This window comes from Mercenaria mercenaria, chromosome 1, assembly GCF_021730395.1.
Source record: "Mercenaria mercenaria strain notata chromosome 1, MADL_Memer_1, whole genome shotgun sequence".
Lineage (NCBI taxonomy): Eukaryota > Metazoa > Mollusca > Bivalvia > Venerida > Veneridae > Mercenaria > Mercenaria mercenaria.
The window spans coordinates 90,794,272-90,811,061 of NC_069361.1; the positions used below are offsets into that span (position 1 = coordinate 90,794,272).

The 16,790-nt window shown below is 34.2% G+C and overlaps 1 protein-coding gene across 1 annotated transcript in view; it reads left to right on the plus strand.

Moving 5' to 3' along the window:
- Window positions 1-13,976, plus strand: part of LOC123530699 (HEAT repeat-containing protein 5B-like) — a 35,654-nt gene extending 21,678 nt beyond the window's left edge. The window contains exons 23-34 of the mRNA XM_053517049.1: window positions 208-389; window positions 652-720; window positions 984-1,160; window positions 1,676-1,859; window positions 2,165-2,413; window positions 4,014-4,176; window positions 4,455-4,564; window positions 4,782-5,066; window positions 5,331-5,555; window positions 8,529-8,680; window positions 10,105-10,318; window positions 10,812-13,976. Coding sequence (XP_053373024.1) covers window positions 208-389; window positions 652-720; window positions 984-1,160; window positions 1,676-1,859; window positions 2,165-2,413; window positions 4,014-4,176; window positions 4,455-4,564; window positions 4,782-5,066; window positions 5,331-5,555; window positions 8,529-8,680; window positions 10,105-10,318; window positions 10,812-11,134 — 2,333 coding nt within the window. The 3' untranslated portion in view covers window positions 11,135-13,976. The remainder of the gene's footprint in view (window positions 1-207; window positions 390-651; window positions 721-983; window positions 1,161-1,675; window positions 1,860-2,164; window positions 2,414-4,013; window positions 4,177-4,454; window positions 4,565-4,781; window positions 5,067-5,330; window positions 5,556-8,528; window positions 8,681-10,104; window positions 10,319-10,811) is intronic.
- Window positions 13,977-16,790: the final 2,814 nt, after the last annotated feature.

Genomic DNA, 16,790 nt, shown 5'->3' on the forward strand with positions numbered 1-16,790 from the left:
AAAAAAATCAAAACATCAATCTAGTTTATATTGTTTTTGATATATACAAGTTTGTTTCTTTTCAGAAGAAAGGATATTTAGCTGTGTGCATTATGAAATAAATCACAAAATCCCCATTTATAAAAAATACAGGTAACTTGCAATATATACGTTTATGTTGTTCAGTACATATGGAGGGCAGTATGATAAGATGTTTGACTATTGCAGGTGATTTCCTTGTGTTACATCTGTCAGAGTTGGTCCGAATGTCATTTATCGCCGCAACATCAGACAGTAATCAGCTACGTCTAGCAGGTCTGGCCGCACTACAGGACATCATCACCAAATTCTGTAATGCTCCCGAGCCAGAATTCCCTGGTCATGTGATTCTAGAACAGTATCAGGCACAGGTATTTGCTCCATTAACTCTTGTGTTGTCTCAGTATTACAAGTAAAAACTGAACATAATTTTAAAGGAAAGATTAAATATATGCAAATTTGTCTACCTCTTTTGTTTGTCAGTGAAAGAAGAAATTTGTACATGTATTAAGACAAAAATGCATTATAGGAGAGGAAAAAAGTTTTTTAGAGAAAAGTCATTTTCTTTATAGCTTCATTTCACTCACATGTATGTATTGCAAAAAAATAACATTGTTGATTATATATTTGCAGGTGAGTGCTGCACTACGTCCTGCATTCTCACCAGAAACACCATCTGACGTAACTGCTGCCGCATGTGATGTAAGTATTTTATCTAAACTTTCTGTTTCAGATCAGTAATTCATTACCTGCTCCTTTCTAAAGTTAGATGTTGTGATTTTGGTCTTTCAGATACGATTGATACAATTCTCTCTCTAAAATTTGATTGTCATAAAAATTTCCTTTTAAAACTTTCATTATTCTGTTGTACATTGAGATATTTTAGTATCTTTGAAGTACGAATATGTTGCTGTTTTCAAGTTAGAAAGTATTATTATATTGCATAATGACTTTTATCTAACCAGGTATGCAGTACATGGATAGGGAGCGGGGTAGCGAGAGATCTGAATGATTTGAGACGTGTTCATCAACTGCTGGTATCATCATTGGGTAAACTTAATGCTGGCAAGTCCCAGTGTGCATTGTACAACGAATCTGCATCAACCATGGAAAAATTAGCTGTACTCAGAGCATGGGCAGAGGTAACGATTAATTAATTGTACATATAATCGGCTTTAACAATGATCTTACTTCAAAGTGCTTTCATAAAACTTGACCATCCAAAAGGACTAAGAAAACAAGTCACCCTACATTTCTAAAAGGTTGTTAGAATAATCTAACTCCATTAGGTAAATAGTTCTTGAAAGGAATATGTAGATTCCAATTAACATGTATGATATTTTGATGTTAAAAACGGTATTTACTTTGAGTGTTTACACTGCCGACAGAAACCATCTGAATCATTCTCATTTATCTATTATCAGTTTATAAGAATTACAAATCATTCAATCTCTGTAATGGGGTTATTAGATTGATCCTGAGAACACACTGTGTAGAATCCAGTTCAAGTTTTGGTTGAAATTTATAAGCTTGAAATCAGTGGGACTCAAATCTATTACCTCAAGAATAAAGCGGCCAACTTTCATCCAGTTGACCACTGTAGCATATAAAATGTGTAGTAACAGACATTCATTCTGTCTTTTTTTTCATTTTTCAGGTGTATATAGTAGCTGTAAGTCGTGAGCATGGGAATCCAGACACCTTACTTAAATCTACTGATGAAGATGACTTTGACAACAAAGGGGAAAGTTTACTAACACTGGTGCAGTCAGAGTTACCTACCTTGAGTCAGAACTGGTTTCTTGCACTCAAAGATCATGCCTTGTTATCTCTTCCAACAGGTATGATGCTTCGTGTGATACTCTGTAGATCCATTTTATTTCACTTATTGTTATTTGATATGACTGACATTGTATCCTCTCTCATTCACTATACACATTAAATTGTTACAAAAGTTATGAATAAGGTAGTAACTGTTAATAAGCCAGTTAGTTCAGCATGAAATAGTTTCAATAGAGAAATCTTTTATGAACAGAAATAGTCAGCAGTTAAGATAGTAACACCCTGTATATTTGCTGGTTGTTCTATTTTATTTATGGTTAGACATTTTTTAAAAGTACACCTTTCATTCTTACGCTTACCACAGAGTTTTCTGGTCAGTTGCCATCAGAGGGTGGAGCATTTTACCATGTGGACACCATTGACTCAGCACGACCCCACTATAGGAAGTCATGGCCCTCAATTCTACATGCCCTAGCTATATGGCTGAAAGAAGCTGGCTTTGCAAAACTGAACAAAGATATGGGACATCCTGGAGGGGAATCACAACCAACAAATGCTCCTGCAAATCTTTACTCGGAGGAAGCAAATGCTGAAAGGCTGTATCTCATCATTGGTAAAAATAATTTTCTGAAAAATACCTAATAATTATGTCTTACCATTTCATTTGAGAATAATGTTTTTGGCTTTGCCGTCTGTCTGTCCATTCATCTGTCTATATATGTGTGTGTGTGTGTGTGTGTGTATATATATATATATATATATATATATATATATAGTATCCTCACTTCTTGTCAAGAAAACCCTGGATAGATTTCATTGAAACTTCACAGGAGTAATTGGTATGAATTCTGGTTGTTAACATTGTCGGCTTGTCCCGGGTGGATTATTTTTTGCAGAGTTTTGGTCTCTAAAGGTAGTTTTGCATGTTCAGATGAACAATTTTTCTACAATGTAGAATTTGATTAAACCCTAATTTTTCGAAACTTCAGAATAAACTTAGAAAATTTGGAAAATAAAAAGATAGGGTTGTGTGCTTGACTTTTTGCTTGACTAATTTAAAAAATTTGGACCTCACTCAAGTTTTCATAATGAGCATCTTTGGAAAAATTTTGATAACATTTTCGCTAACAGAAATTTTTTTTTCACATTGTAAATTTTAATGAAACTTCTCAGTTATAATTAAACATGTGGTCTACAATATGGTGAAATAAACCGTATAGGACATTGTGCTTGTTTTTGAGATACTTGCCCATGATTAAAAAAATCTGCACATTACACACTAATTTTTAGAATGATTTAACATATCAAATGTTTTAATGTCATATTTTATCTTTAGAAATAAGTAATGTTGCTGTTTTAATAAATTTATTCACGGATTGCTATTTATTCATAAAACTAGGGAGGCATATAGTTTTTTGAACCGTCTGTCAGTCAGTCTGTCCGCAATTTTCGTGTCCGGTCCATATCTTTGTCAGCCATGGATGGATTTTCAAATAACTTGGCATGAATGTGTACCACAGTAAGACGACATGTCGCGCGCAAGGCCCAGGTACGTAGCTCAAAGGTCAAGGTCACACTTAGACGTTAAAGGTCATTTTTCATGATAGTGCATTCGTGTCCAGTCCATATCTTTGTCATCCATGGATGGATTTTCAAATAACTTGGCATAAATGTGTACCACAGTAAGACGACGTGTCGCGCGCAAGACCCAGGTCCGTAGCTCAAAGGTCAAGGTCACACTTAGACGTTAAAGGTCATATTTCATGATAGTGCAATGATGGGCATGTCCGGTCCATATCTTTGTCATTCATGCATGGATTTTAAAATAACTATGCATGAATGTGTGGCACAGTAAGACGACATGTTGCGCGCAAGACCCAGGTCAGTAGGTCAAAGGTCTTAAACTCTTACATCGGCCATAACTATTCATTCAAAGTGCCATCAGGGGCATGTGTCATCCTATGGAGACAGCTCTTGTTTTTCCATATACAGAGTCCAGGCTTTATTCTATTTTTCCTGACAAATGTCTTTACTTGCATCACATGGTACGACACAAGGTCCACGGCTTCAAATAAATTTAATGAATTTTGCTGCCTTTAGCTTGCAGTGACTGAATTATATTATGTTCTGAAGGGTTGAGAAAGTAGTTAGATGCAAATAAATATTAGTATGCTGGCTGATTATACCAGTATGAAACATTTTATATTCTCCAGGTATATGTGTGGAAGCTATGTGTAATACGACTATTCAGTTACCACAACAAACTGCTGAGACTTGTCTACATGCAATACACGCCCTGCTGGAGTCCCCCTGGGCTCGAGCTCAGGTGGCAAAAGATCCTGTACTGTACAAGGAACTGCTTAACGTCATGCATAGGTATGCTACCTTTGGTACAGTCCCAGACAGTTTGGTAACATTTATAGAGCTAGTGTAAATATATATAAGTCCATTTATCGCATAATTTTGCAGTTATTGTTAATTTTACAAAGAAATGATATACAACAAAATGGTAACTGCTTTTTTAGTGAAAACACACATCGCCTTTATCACATTATCAAAGGCTTAGCATCTTTATGTCCTGCAAGGGTATAATTTAAATTGATGGGAAATAAACAAAAAATTCTGCCTACTTCAGATGACTGTTTATTTTTCAGAGTGTTTTTAACTCATCCTGGTGTGAAGGTACATCTAGCTGTGATGGATGTTGTCAGATGTGTCGTCAAAGCAGCACAAGAACATCTAGAGTTCCTTAAACAAACTGAAGGTAAACTGATCCATAGAAATTTGAAGAATAATTAAAAGATTAGCTTTTAATATTTAGTACTAACAGGTCATTGATATTATCAGTATTATGATTGTAGGCGTTGCAGAAACATTCATTTGTGTTTTAAATAAAATACTTCTTCTTTTGAATTAAAAAGGCCGAGATGGTATTTTAATCTCTGTTAATCATAGTAGTAAACATTATCTGTTTGTTTCAGAATCAAAATCTGACAATGAATCAAAGGAAAGAAAAATACTGCTGCCACCTGGTGGTGAGGGTGGTGAAACAGGGGAAATAATTCCTGGTCAGTCTATAGTATTTGCTACCCTAGAAGTGTGTTTAGGAGTACTGTCACGTTGGGTACCAGCTCTGAACCCCGCAGCACAGAACACTGGTTTCCAGGTACCAAAGAAACCCTCCCATATGACAGAAGATATGTCACAACTAATCTCAAATGTTGTACAGGTGCTAGCTGAGCTGCCAAACCTATGTTCTATCCCAGGTAGGGAACTACTTATTCCCTGATACATTTACAGTAGTTTATAGTTTGGAATTATTTTAGCTCAGCTATTTGAAGTTTTTCAAATACAAATGTAGTATAGCTTTTGTAATCACCCTTTAGTCAGCATGAGCGTCTGTGTCACAAAATGTTAAAGTTTTGCATGCAAGAGAATTCTCAGAAACTATTAGGCCAAATGCTTTCAAATAATGAAGAAAAATTCTTTTGTTAGACTTCTGTACTACAGTATGAATGATTCAATTTCAGGGAGTTTAGCTGTTCTTCCAACTGTATTTCACCTCATACTAGCATTGCTGAGAGAGATGTCGCCTAAATCTATGGACAAACAGAACAGTGCTGTAGTCACTGTGTGTATTAACTGTATGCGGACATTGCTTAGCTCAAAAGGTTATGAGAGTGATAAGAAATTACCTGACTGGCATAAACTCATACAGAGTTCTTTAGCTACTGTGATAAAAAATTCTATATCTGGTATGTATTATGTTGTTACTGTTATGTCATTTCTACAAAGATGCTTACAGTTCACTTGTTATTTGATAGAACGATTCTTTTAGCTTCTGACAGAAAATTCCTATTGTTTGTTCCTTCAGTATGTGATTTTCATTTATTTATCTAATATAAGACTTGAAGATGCTGCCTTTGTAAAGAAATATTAGAGAGAAATATTAGCCAGGCATGGTTTCAAGCTAACTAATGATAATACATGTAAAGCATCTGTTTACAGTAATAATCAATTGCTGAAGGTTACCCGATATTCCAACTCAAATATGTAGCTCAGTATACATGGTTTGAAGCTTAAGGAAGGGTTAAACAACTGTATTATCATCATGCACAGGCCCGTGTGCAGGATTTTTTTGCTGGGGGGGCCTAACCTGGGGTGGGTTCGGGAGCGAAATTTTTTTAATATGGCACATGAATAGATGCATTTTCCTGCTGCCTGAAACACCTTTAAGGATGCATGAATGTATCATATATTTAAGGAAAAGTCTACTTTTTAGCTCGACTATTCGAAGAATAGTCTAGCTATTCTACTCACCCTGGCGTCGGCGTCACACCTTGGTTAAGTTTTTGCATGCAAGTACATACAGCTATCATTTGAAGGCATATAGCTTTGAAACTTATTTATTCTTTTTCTAGGTCAATTACCAACCTCACTGGGTCAAGTTCCATAACTCTGACATGTATTTTGAGCAAATTATGCCCCCTTTTGGACTTATAAATTCTGGTTAAAGTTTTACATGCAAGTTACTATCTCCAAAACTAATGCAGATATTGAATTGAAACTTCACATGTGTCTTCGGGGTTATAAAACTAATTGATAGCACCAAGTCCCATAACTCTGACCTTCATTTTGGCCAAATTATGCCCCCTTTTGGACTTAGAAAATTCTGGTTAAAGTTTTGCGTGCAAGTACATACAGCTATTACTAAAAGGCATATAGATTTGAAACTTATTTTTTCTTTTTCTAGATCAATTACCTACCCCACTGGGTCAAGTCCCATAACTCTGACATGTATTTTGGCCAAATTATGCCCCCTTTTGGACTTAGAAAATCCTGGTTAAAGTTTTACATGCAAGTAACTATCTCCAAAACTACTACAGATATTAAATTGAAACTTCACATGTGTCTTCGGGGTTATAAAACTAGTTGATAGCACCAAGTCCTATAACTCTGACATGTATTTTGGGCAAATTATGCCCCCTTTTGGACTTAGAAAATCCTGGTTAAAGTTTTGCGTGCAAGTACATACAGCTATTACCAAAAGGCATATAGCTTTGAAACTTATTTATTCTTTTTCTAGGTCAATTACCAACCTCACTGGGTCAAGTTCCATAACTCTTAACATGTATTTTGAGCAAATTATGCCCCCTTTTGGACTTAAAAAATTCTGGTTAAAGTTTTACATGCAAGTTACTATCCCCAAAACTAATGCAGATATTGAATTGAAACTTAACATGTTTCTTTGGAGTTATAAAACTAGTTGATAGCACCAAGTCCCATAACTCTGATATGTATTTTGGTCAAATTATGTCCCCTTTCGAACTTAAAACTCTTTTGATATTTAACATTTTGGTTAATAATTTCCTGCTTCTGTGACAATATTTCGAATAGTGGAGCTTGGCTGTCTTACGGACAGCTCTTGTTAATCATTTCATTGAGCCTTTTTCAGTGTATGTATGATTGTACAGTCACAGTGTATGGACTTATTTTCTGTATGATACCCAGTTGAAAAAAATGTTGAAGTTTTAAGATGATTATTAAGAAGACTAGCTCCTAGACTATGATATTTTTTTCCCATTTTTATGATTTCATGTAGTGAACTGAGCCAGTCTATATACTATGTCCAATATTACAATTTTAACATCAGTCCTCTTAGAAAATCTCTAGAATAGACTGGCTTTTGTCTCTATGAACATAAAAAAGAAAAAAAAATCATAGAAATGTCATAATTATCAGTCTAGTGGCTAGTCTATTTATTAAGGGTATCCTATTTGCAAAATGGCCAAATGTTTTTAGATTTCCAACAAAACAAACGAAATATTATGACAATTACTATTTACATCGTAGATTTCAAATGACAATGAACTCTTAACTGTATCAAAGATCTATAAAAATAAATAGATGTGTATTTTATACTTCTTTGACTGTACAAACTGTAACATCACAGCACATATTAAGTGATATTTTTATGTATAAAACCCCTCATAAGTAACGAGTTTTAGATGCGTTTTGTGAGATTTACTGAGAAACTACTTTTAAAACTATGAGAGTTTTTAAGTAAGGTTATTGGACCCAAAAGAGTAAAATTGAAACAGTAGTTTCAAATTCATAATTGTTGTAAAATAAAAAGATCAATTTAATAAATTTGGGGAATGTGCCTTAATGTAGAAACAAAATACAACCATCATAATGTTTCAATTTTCAGATTCATTTTAAGATTTACTTAACAAAACCAACAATGTTCTGATCATTTTATAACAATTCCAAAGAGTAAAAAAACATAATAGTTTCTCCACTACCCAATCAAGTACCGATCAAGCGATCAATGAAGCATGCAAAGATAAACTTTTACCTGTGACATGCCTGGGGCTAATTTCCACTACCGGACACGGTTTTATGGCTCTTTAGCCTGTGTATTGCTGTCAAATCAAGCCAGTTGCACTGGTGTATAAATTTGTTAATTGAGGGGCCCATAGTAATAAAAATCGTAACTAGGCAGCCAGCTGGGGGGGGGGGGGGCCTGGCCCCCCACCTGGACACGTGCCTGATGCATGTGTAAACTGTGTTCAAGTTTAATATTACTAAATTTAATGTCTTATATGCTTTTTAAAGTTTTGATGAAGTTCTGCACATATTTAATGGTGCTCAAAACTAAAATCTCCATTGTAGCACATTCAATGCAATACATAATACAGAATGTCATCTATTTTTATCATTCTCAGATGCAGACTATCCTGGTATGGATGAGACAACATATCTCTACACCATAACTGTGTTCATTATTTGTGCATCTCGTGTAATCAACAGAAATCTTGTGTTAGTGAAACCCTGCATAAAGGCATATCTAGACTGCTGGCAGTCAGATCATACACATGTAAGTCATCAGTTTATATGGATTTATGTTCAGGCATATTTATGTTCACTTACTTGGGACATACATGTGATCTCCCGCGCGGGAGGGTCAAAATCCCGATTTTTTCACCTTGCCTCCCGTCTCCCGACCAAAACCACATTTCTCCCGCTTTTCAAAAAGAAAATCAGTATTATGACCGGGTTGATAATTACCGAGGAGTGCCAAACATGTTTACACAGTAAATCAAAGTGTCGCCGACTGTTGTGTATTATACATGTTTGACACACATGTAGCTGGAGGAAAGAGTTGTTTTTCACAGGTGAATTATTAATTGTTTGTTTTGATAAGGGATTAGACAAGCAGGGCCTTTTCCACCTGTCTCACGGGGCCGAATATCTGCCCATTCTCAATGTCAATTAAGCTCCAACTTTTACCAATTTGAAGCAAAAAACTCCCAGTCATAAGAAATAATTCCCAACTGAAATGAATTTTGATTATTCAAAGAAAAAATTTGCTCGGTAATAAAATCACATAAATAAATGTTGGAAAAACCAACCCATTACTATTTTTAGAACAGGAGTGTTATTTCCCCTTGTGGAGTTACGCCATTTTCTTCCAATGTTTACCAAATTAATTTGCTACTAAATCGGACATATTTCATTGAAAATTGGATGAAAACGCACACTCATTTATTTGATAACATTAATCTACATTATTTTGGTAAGGGTAAATACATGTTGATGCATTTCTGTTTTCTATTTTTCATGTCAAAATGATTTTTGGGAAAACCATTTCTTGAATTATGAAGAGGAGACATTGTTGATAGAATTGATTTCTGGTAGTCTGTAATTGATATATGGAAAATTAATGTATGTTATGGGGGCAGTTGATGTTATAGGGGTAGTTGATGTTTGTAATTGTTATATGGAAGCAGTTAATGTCAGTGACTGATATATAGTATGGGGCAGTTTTGTGGAGCAGTTAATACTGCAGACAATAAAAGCCCAGTCAGAGTTGTGGATTGGACTTGTGCTCAATGCTGGATTTCTGATTCATTCATGTGAGGAACATGTTTTCTGGCATTGGTGATTGGTGTTTAGTATCTGAAATAATGCCTCGGGGGGCTTATGGGCTCTTTCTCCACTATTACAAAGTGCTGGAAAGTCGTCATATAACATAAACTTTATTTGAATGACTGAAAAAGTAAGCAACAAACAAGACATTGTATAGCACTACCCTGATTGAAATTGTTTTTCTTAATAGAATTATAATATGCCACTTAAATAGCAACTACCAGTAATAATTTGAATAGTCTACTGAAGGAGTGAAAGCAGCAAAGGTGTCGTGAAAAAACTTGTGCTAAAATTTCAATTTTTCTCCTACATGAGTTTTACAAGCTGTTTTGTTATGACAATAAATACATACGTGATATACTTTGTTTTCAGGTTAGATTAAAATGTTGTCAGCTGTTTACAACACTGATCTCTCAGATCAGTTCTGAAGATGCCATGCCTTACATACATATAATGGCACCCAAGATCATCGACTACTTATACACATGCAGCACAAGCCCACCGAGTACTGACCTTGAGAAAGATCTACTCCTTGCTTCGATCAACACATTTCAAATGTTAATTGGAATTGCTGAAGAAAGTAAAAGTAAGAGTGGTTTAATATAACAGTATCTAATATAGATATATATTTTCCTGTATATACATGTACTTGAACAAGTACAACATAAGTTTATTATTGATCTTAAAGATGATCTATTAAGAAAATTCAGTGCTCTTTACTGCATTTCTTTGGTAACAAGCAACTTCAGAATGTGTTTTAAATATATGAAGAACATTATTAAAGCCTTTTGTAGAAAAATTATTCAGAGATTCTGAAATATTTCTAGCTGTTATTGATAGACTTTGTAATAATTTGGTTGCCATTGTACAACATCCTGGAGCTGAAGTGACTTGTCATGAAGTAAATTATCAGTGACTGAATGTTAAACTTCATGAATTTAGTCTGATACTGTATGGGACTATTTTTTACCTGTAGTCGAGTTATGAAATAAAAGCTATACATGCATTTAGAAAAGGTGGTTGTTTTTCATCCATGGTTGTTGATAAAATACCAAAGTAAATATTTCATATGATTTCAGGAATAACATTACTCACAGTGTTCCTTCCCATTCTTGTATCATACCTTCTTGATGAGAAATCTCTACCAACGGCCAGTAAAATTGCCCGTAAAATTCATGATGAAAGCCTGTCACATCTGATGAAGATAGGTCCACAGTATCCAGCCCAGTTCCGAGTGATTATGACAAACCAGACTGAACTGAAATCAAGGCTTGAGACAGCGATCAAAGTTAACCAAGAAGCTAAGAGTGCTATGATCAAAGCTCAGGAGAAAGCAAAAATTGCTGCTCAACCAACTAAACCAACAATCACTCTGAAAACAAATTTTGGAAGTTTTGCTTAGGACAACACTTTGCTGTATGAAAGAATTCTCGAGTTAAACTCTCCTGATCAGCTTGTTCCAAGGTTATATAACAGAACGCAGCCGTGCTGTATTTTACAGAAGTAACCAATCAGATTCTAGAACTGTGAGACCTTAGAGTCGTGAATATGTAAAATATATAGCATGATATCACACTTTTTTCACTGCTCGAGTTTAAGACATACATTGACCTACTCGTGATATTGTTATGGCCTATATTGCTGAGTTAGTGAGAAAAATTGAATCAGATTTTTAAAACCATCTATAAAATTGTTAAACCTTAGCTTGTTTGTAGTATAAAATATATTTCTTTCATCATTAGCAATAATTTTAGGCCCAATAATGTGTCTGTAAAACCAGTGTTGCATGGATATTACTTTTATTTTCAGTGTAAAACTACTTGTATAGCTAGCAACTGCTTATTGACATACATGTTAATGAGAATACACACATGGTGTATCACCATCATATAAAGTTATTTATTATATCTGTTATGTAATGGTGCTACTGTATTATGTTACCTATACAATCATATGTACAGTTCTCACACTGTTCCATTTTGAATAAATCACAAAATCAACTACAACATAAAAAACAACATTGTAAAATAAGTTTCATCGTTTACTGTTACCAGGGGAACAGTTTAAACTGGAGGTGTGATAACTACATTATAGAAAAGTTCCAGTGAGGTAGAAAATTTGAGAGACTGAGGTAGCATGTGACTTTCTGATCAGAGACCAGATGTTGACAGGGAGAATGGAGTAGAAGAACTGTCATTCCTTGATTGGGGACAATAATTGCAGTGGAAATGTAATATTTGTGCAATATAGAAATTCAACATGAAAGGAGTAACTTTACATTTCTTAAACTAGATAGTTTAGGAACTGTAATCATTCATCTATTTTCAAATTGTCTTTTTAAAGATATTCCAGTGAAACTGGATGTAACTGGATAAGATATGGAGGTACTAGACTACCTGCAGATATATCCATTGCTGTGGATGATGACAGAAAACACAACCTCAGTAACTACATAGGCAGAGACTGTTTTCTATCGGTTTTCCCAGCAGTGTGCCATCAAAACAATGTTCCAGAATTGTCTGATCAAATAAGAAATTGTAGCATAAAGTATGTTGCATGTTTCTGAATCACTGCTGTCCTGCCATATATAGAAAATTCATGCCATTATTTTACTGTAACATGTTTGAGAATTTGTACTGTCTCAGATAGTACCAGTGATTTTGTTAGACATAAAATAAGCCAGGATGATTGAAAGTGCAGTTTTAGATTTTACTAGATTTTTCATACTAGTATACATCGGATGATAGAATAACTCAGATCATTGCCAATGCTAGTGTATTGTATGATTCAAGCATGTTCTTAATTGTAATATTTCAGTTTTAAACTTTTGAAGAAAATACAACAAAACTGTAGCAGGAAGTCATCAGACATTTCTCAAATAATATTACAAAATTAACTTAATGAAATATAACTTTTTTATTCCATAAAAAATGCTTTTTGCAATTATTATAACATGTATGAATATAGAAAAAAGTTCTATGTTCACAAAAGCTTTTAAATTAATGGGTTGAAAATCCTGAAACAGACCTTATCACATGGGGACAAGAAGGAAATGAAGAAGGCAAAGTTAAAACAAGTCTAATTTTAGCAGTATTATATTTTGATTTGGACTGTTCAGAAGTTATTGGCTTAATAATGTTAAGTTTGGTGTGTTGTGTTTGAATCTTTTGTAGATGAACTGAACAGTACTGAAAGGAATTTCTAATATTTGTTATTTTTCTGTCAATGAAATGAACACATATCATGTGTTGAAGCTGATTGTTGATGGCATTTATTAAACAGGTTGATGTATTGTTTGAATATATACGAGAGGTTGTATTTTAATGAAATGTAATTTTATTCAATAATTGAAAGAGATTTTAAACTGTACATAATTTTTATTATGCCAAAGGCTTTTTACAAAATAATAATATATATATGATAAAATGTGAAAACTTTACATGTCTTTGACAGTTTTTTTTACTGAAATAGTGTTGAATACATTATAAACATTGAAATACTGTGGATATTTAGAATATATCTATTGTAATTCCTCTATTAAGTAGGAATATCATGTAATGAAATTTATCTATAATCCTAAACACAATTCATCACTGAGTAACTGTTCCTTGCTTATTGCAATATTTCATCTAGTTAGACCTGCAGTGTGCCCATTTTCATGTTGGAAGAAACAGTGAAACTTCCCTTAAGATTTACCTGCCATTTCTGGAGCACAAGGATTTGCAGTTTGAAATAATCCAAAAAGTAGCTAGCTTTAAATAACATGTTCTCTTGTAAAATTCATTACAGAAGAAGTTATGCAGATTACATAAAAGTTACTTTTTTATCAAATATTTTAGTGTCATTACAGCTATCACCATCAATGGTCATCAGACTTGAAACTGGTGAAAAATGTTAATGGAACTGTGAACCATTACGCATGACATTCCTGCTTATTAGATTCTGTGAATGTGTAATAGGAAATAACTACAGTAACTATGATTAATTCTGAAAGTACAAATACAGATGTAGTACCAGTACATGAGTAATCTTGCAGAGAAGTGTTTGGATGATGATACTGTTTAATGCTTTTTGTTAGTTGTTTCATACATATGTATATATTATATGTTTGTAAAGATGCTCATAGTTGGCTCTGTAACTTGTAAGGCTTCATGTATATTTTTGCATTCTTGTAAAAACTATCTGTTTGTACAAACTGTATATCAAATAATGCAGTATATAACCATTGAAGAAAACAAACTATGTTTGGTGTTTTTTACTTCTTGAACTTCCATATAAAATTTGGATTTAATCTGTATTCATAGAAATGTATAGCAGAGTGACTGCCGATCAATCTATCCATTTGATAAAGTAATTATTTTGGTAAGTTTTCAATGTCAAATTTGCAAACATTAATAGAAATATTTATCAATCAGTCAACATGTGTCTTTCTATCAATATATGTGATAATGTCAGCTCCTTTTGAGGAATGGAGTGCAGGTCAACCTGTTAGTCAGGTGAGAAAAAGAATTCCTAAAGGTTGATTGGTAAAACTAAAATGAAAATTAACATGGAATAAAAGGAGTGGTGGCATATACATGTAGTTATTGGAATGTATGTCCCCTCCATTTCTGACTGATAGCTGAAGAATGCTTCAGCACAGTATCTTCAAACTTTGTAGGATGGCAGTTGATACTTACTGATTTTGAGGCAAGTTGCTTAAAGGTCAAGGTTTTGGTGATCTTGAGATGAATCAATAACTGAAGAATGCTTTGGCCTACAGTCACGACTTAATAGGATGACCCTCGTTGCCTTTGGGGTCAAAGATCAGGGTCAGGGTGACCTTGGGCTGAAAATCGGTTTCCGATCAGCAACTGAATTACATTTTGGTCTAGTCATCAAACATCACTGTATGATAGCCTGTGGTCAGTAAATGACCCCTATTGTTTTGGGGGTCAGTAGGTCAAAGTTCAACATCACAGTGACGTCTGGACTGAAAACAATTTCTGCTTGGTAACTATGGAATGCTTTGGCCTACAGTCGTTTTTCATATATGATTATCTGTGGTCAGTAGATGACTCCAATTGTTCAGACCTTGGGTCAATTACTTTAAAATGTAATTAATTAAATTACAATTACATTGAGAAATGTCCAATTAAATTACAATTACCATTACATGAAATTTAGCAATGTAATTAATTAAATTACAATTACATTGGAAATTGTAATTAATTACATTCAATTACAATACCAAATGTGGTGCTTCTTACACGAACACTGTAGCAAAGTTCTTTACTTTGTACTACACAAACATGATAATCCACATGTAAACTGATTTCAGTTATTTCAAAATTGAATTTAAGCTCAAAGTAAAATCTGTGTTTGCGGGAGAACATTACTCTGTCTTTAATATTATTGCAAAAGGAGCAAAAAGTCAGCCCTAATTAATAGTTAATACATCGTCTAGCAGAATTCGGTTAGAGAAGATGCATGTAAAGTCAGGTATTTCTCTGAGGTCTGAATTTCTCTGAAGTTTATAGGATCATGGTTCTGCAATATGTTTCAAATTTAACTAGTCTAGTTCAGTATTTAATCATTTACATTTTAAACATATATTTTAAGTTTTTATCCTTGACACTACAAGTTATCCAAAGGACCACATTGAAAATAAGTTGTAAAACATTCACGAGTCATCCTAGAATAACTATGTCACTAAAACTGTAGAATACTCATAATGTCTACAATAATAATTAATTTTTTTATCTTGTTAGAACTGTGAAATGCTATGTTGTTTATATCATTTAATACAACAAATTTTATCACAGAAAAAAACTGATTAAACTAAATGCTAAATTTTGCTCCGATAAAAATCTAAATAATAATTATGCAAAAAAACAATTTCAAATCATTATTTGATCATTTTCTCCAAAAACATAGTCAAACATGATCAAAGATTACCAGTTGGTTCTAATGAAACAAATATCAGAACAAAGGAGCTATGTCCAATGGGTTAACACCTACCATAATATTCTATTGTTATTTTTCACAGCTATGAAATGCATATTAGCATGTTAAAGTGAAGTGTCACTGGTAATAAACATAAAATAATAATCCAGTTTGTTGAACAAATTATATATACTATTTGTTCAACAAACTGGATTAGCATGTGCCATGTAATTGGAAAGTAATGGAAATGTAATTGTCAATTACACCCTAGAACTGTTCTGTAATTAATTATGCCCCACTATGAAAAAGGAGGGGTATATTGTTTTGCAGATGTCGGTCGGTCGGTAGGTCGGTCGGTCGGTCAGAATGTAGACCTATCCGTTTCCAGATGATAACTCGAGAACGCTTGGGCCTAGGATCATGAAAGTTGATAGGGAAGTTGGTCACTACCAGTAGATGACCCCTATTGATTTTGAGGTCAGTATGTTAAAGGTCAAGGTCACAGTGACCCTGAACAGTAAAACGGTTTCCGGATGATAACTCAAGAACACTTGGGCCTAGGATCATGAAAGTTGATAGGGAGGTTGGTAATGACCAGCAGATGACCCCTATTGATTTTGAGGTCTGTATGTCAAAGGTCAAGGTCACAGTGACCATGAATAGTGAAACGGTTTTCGGATGATAACTCAAGAACACTTGGGCCTAGGATCATGAAAGTTGATAGGCAGGTTGGTAATGACCAGCAGATGACCCCTATTGATTTTGAGGTCAGTATATTGAAGGTCAAGGTCACAGTGACCCTGAGCAGTAAAACGGTTTCCGGATGATAACTCAAGAACACTTGGGTCTAGGATCATGAAAATTGATAGGGAGATTGGTAATGACCAGCAGATGACCCCTATTGATTTTGAGATCAGTATGTTAAAGGTCAAGGTCACAGTGACCCTGAACAGTAAAACAGTTTCCGGATGATAACTCAAGAACGCTTAGGCCTAGGGTCACGAAAGTTGATAGGGAGGTTGATCATGACCAGCAGGTGACCCCTATTGATTTTGAGATCAGTATGTCAAAGGTCAAGGTCACAGTGACCAGGAACAGTAAAATGGTTTCCAGGCAATAACTCAAGAACGCTT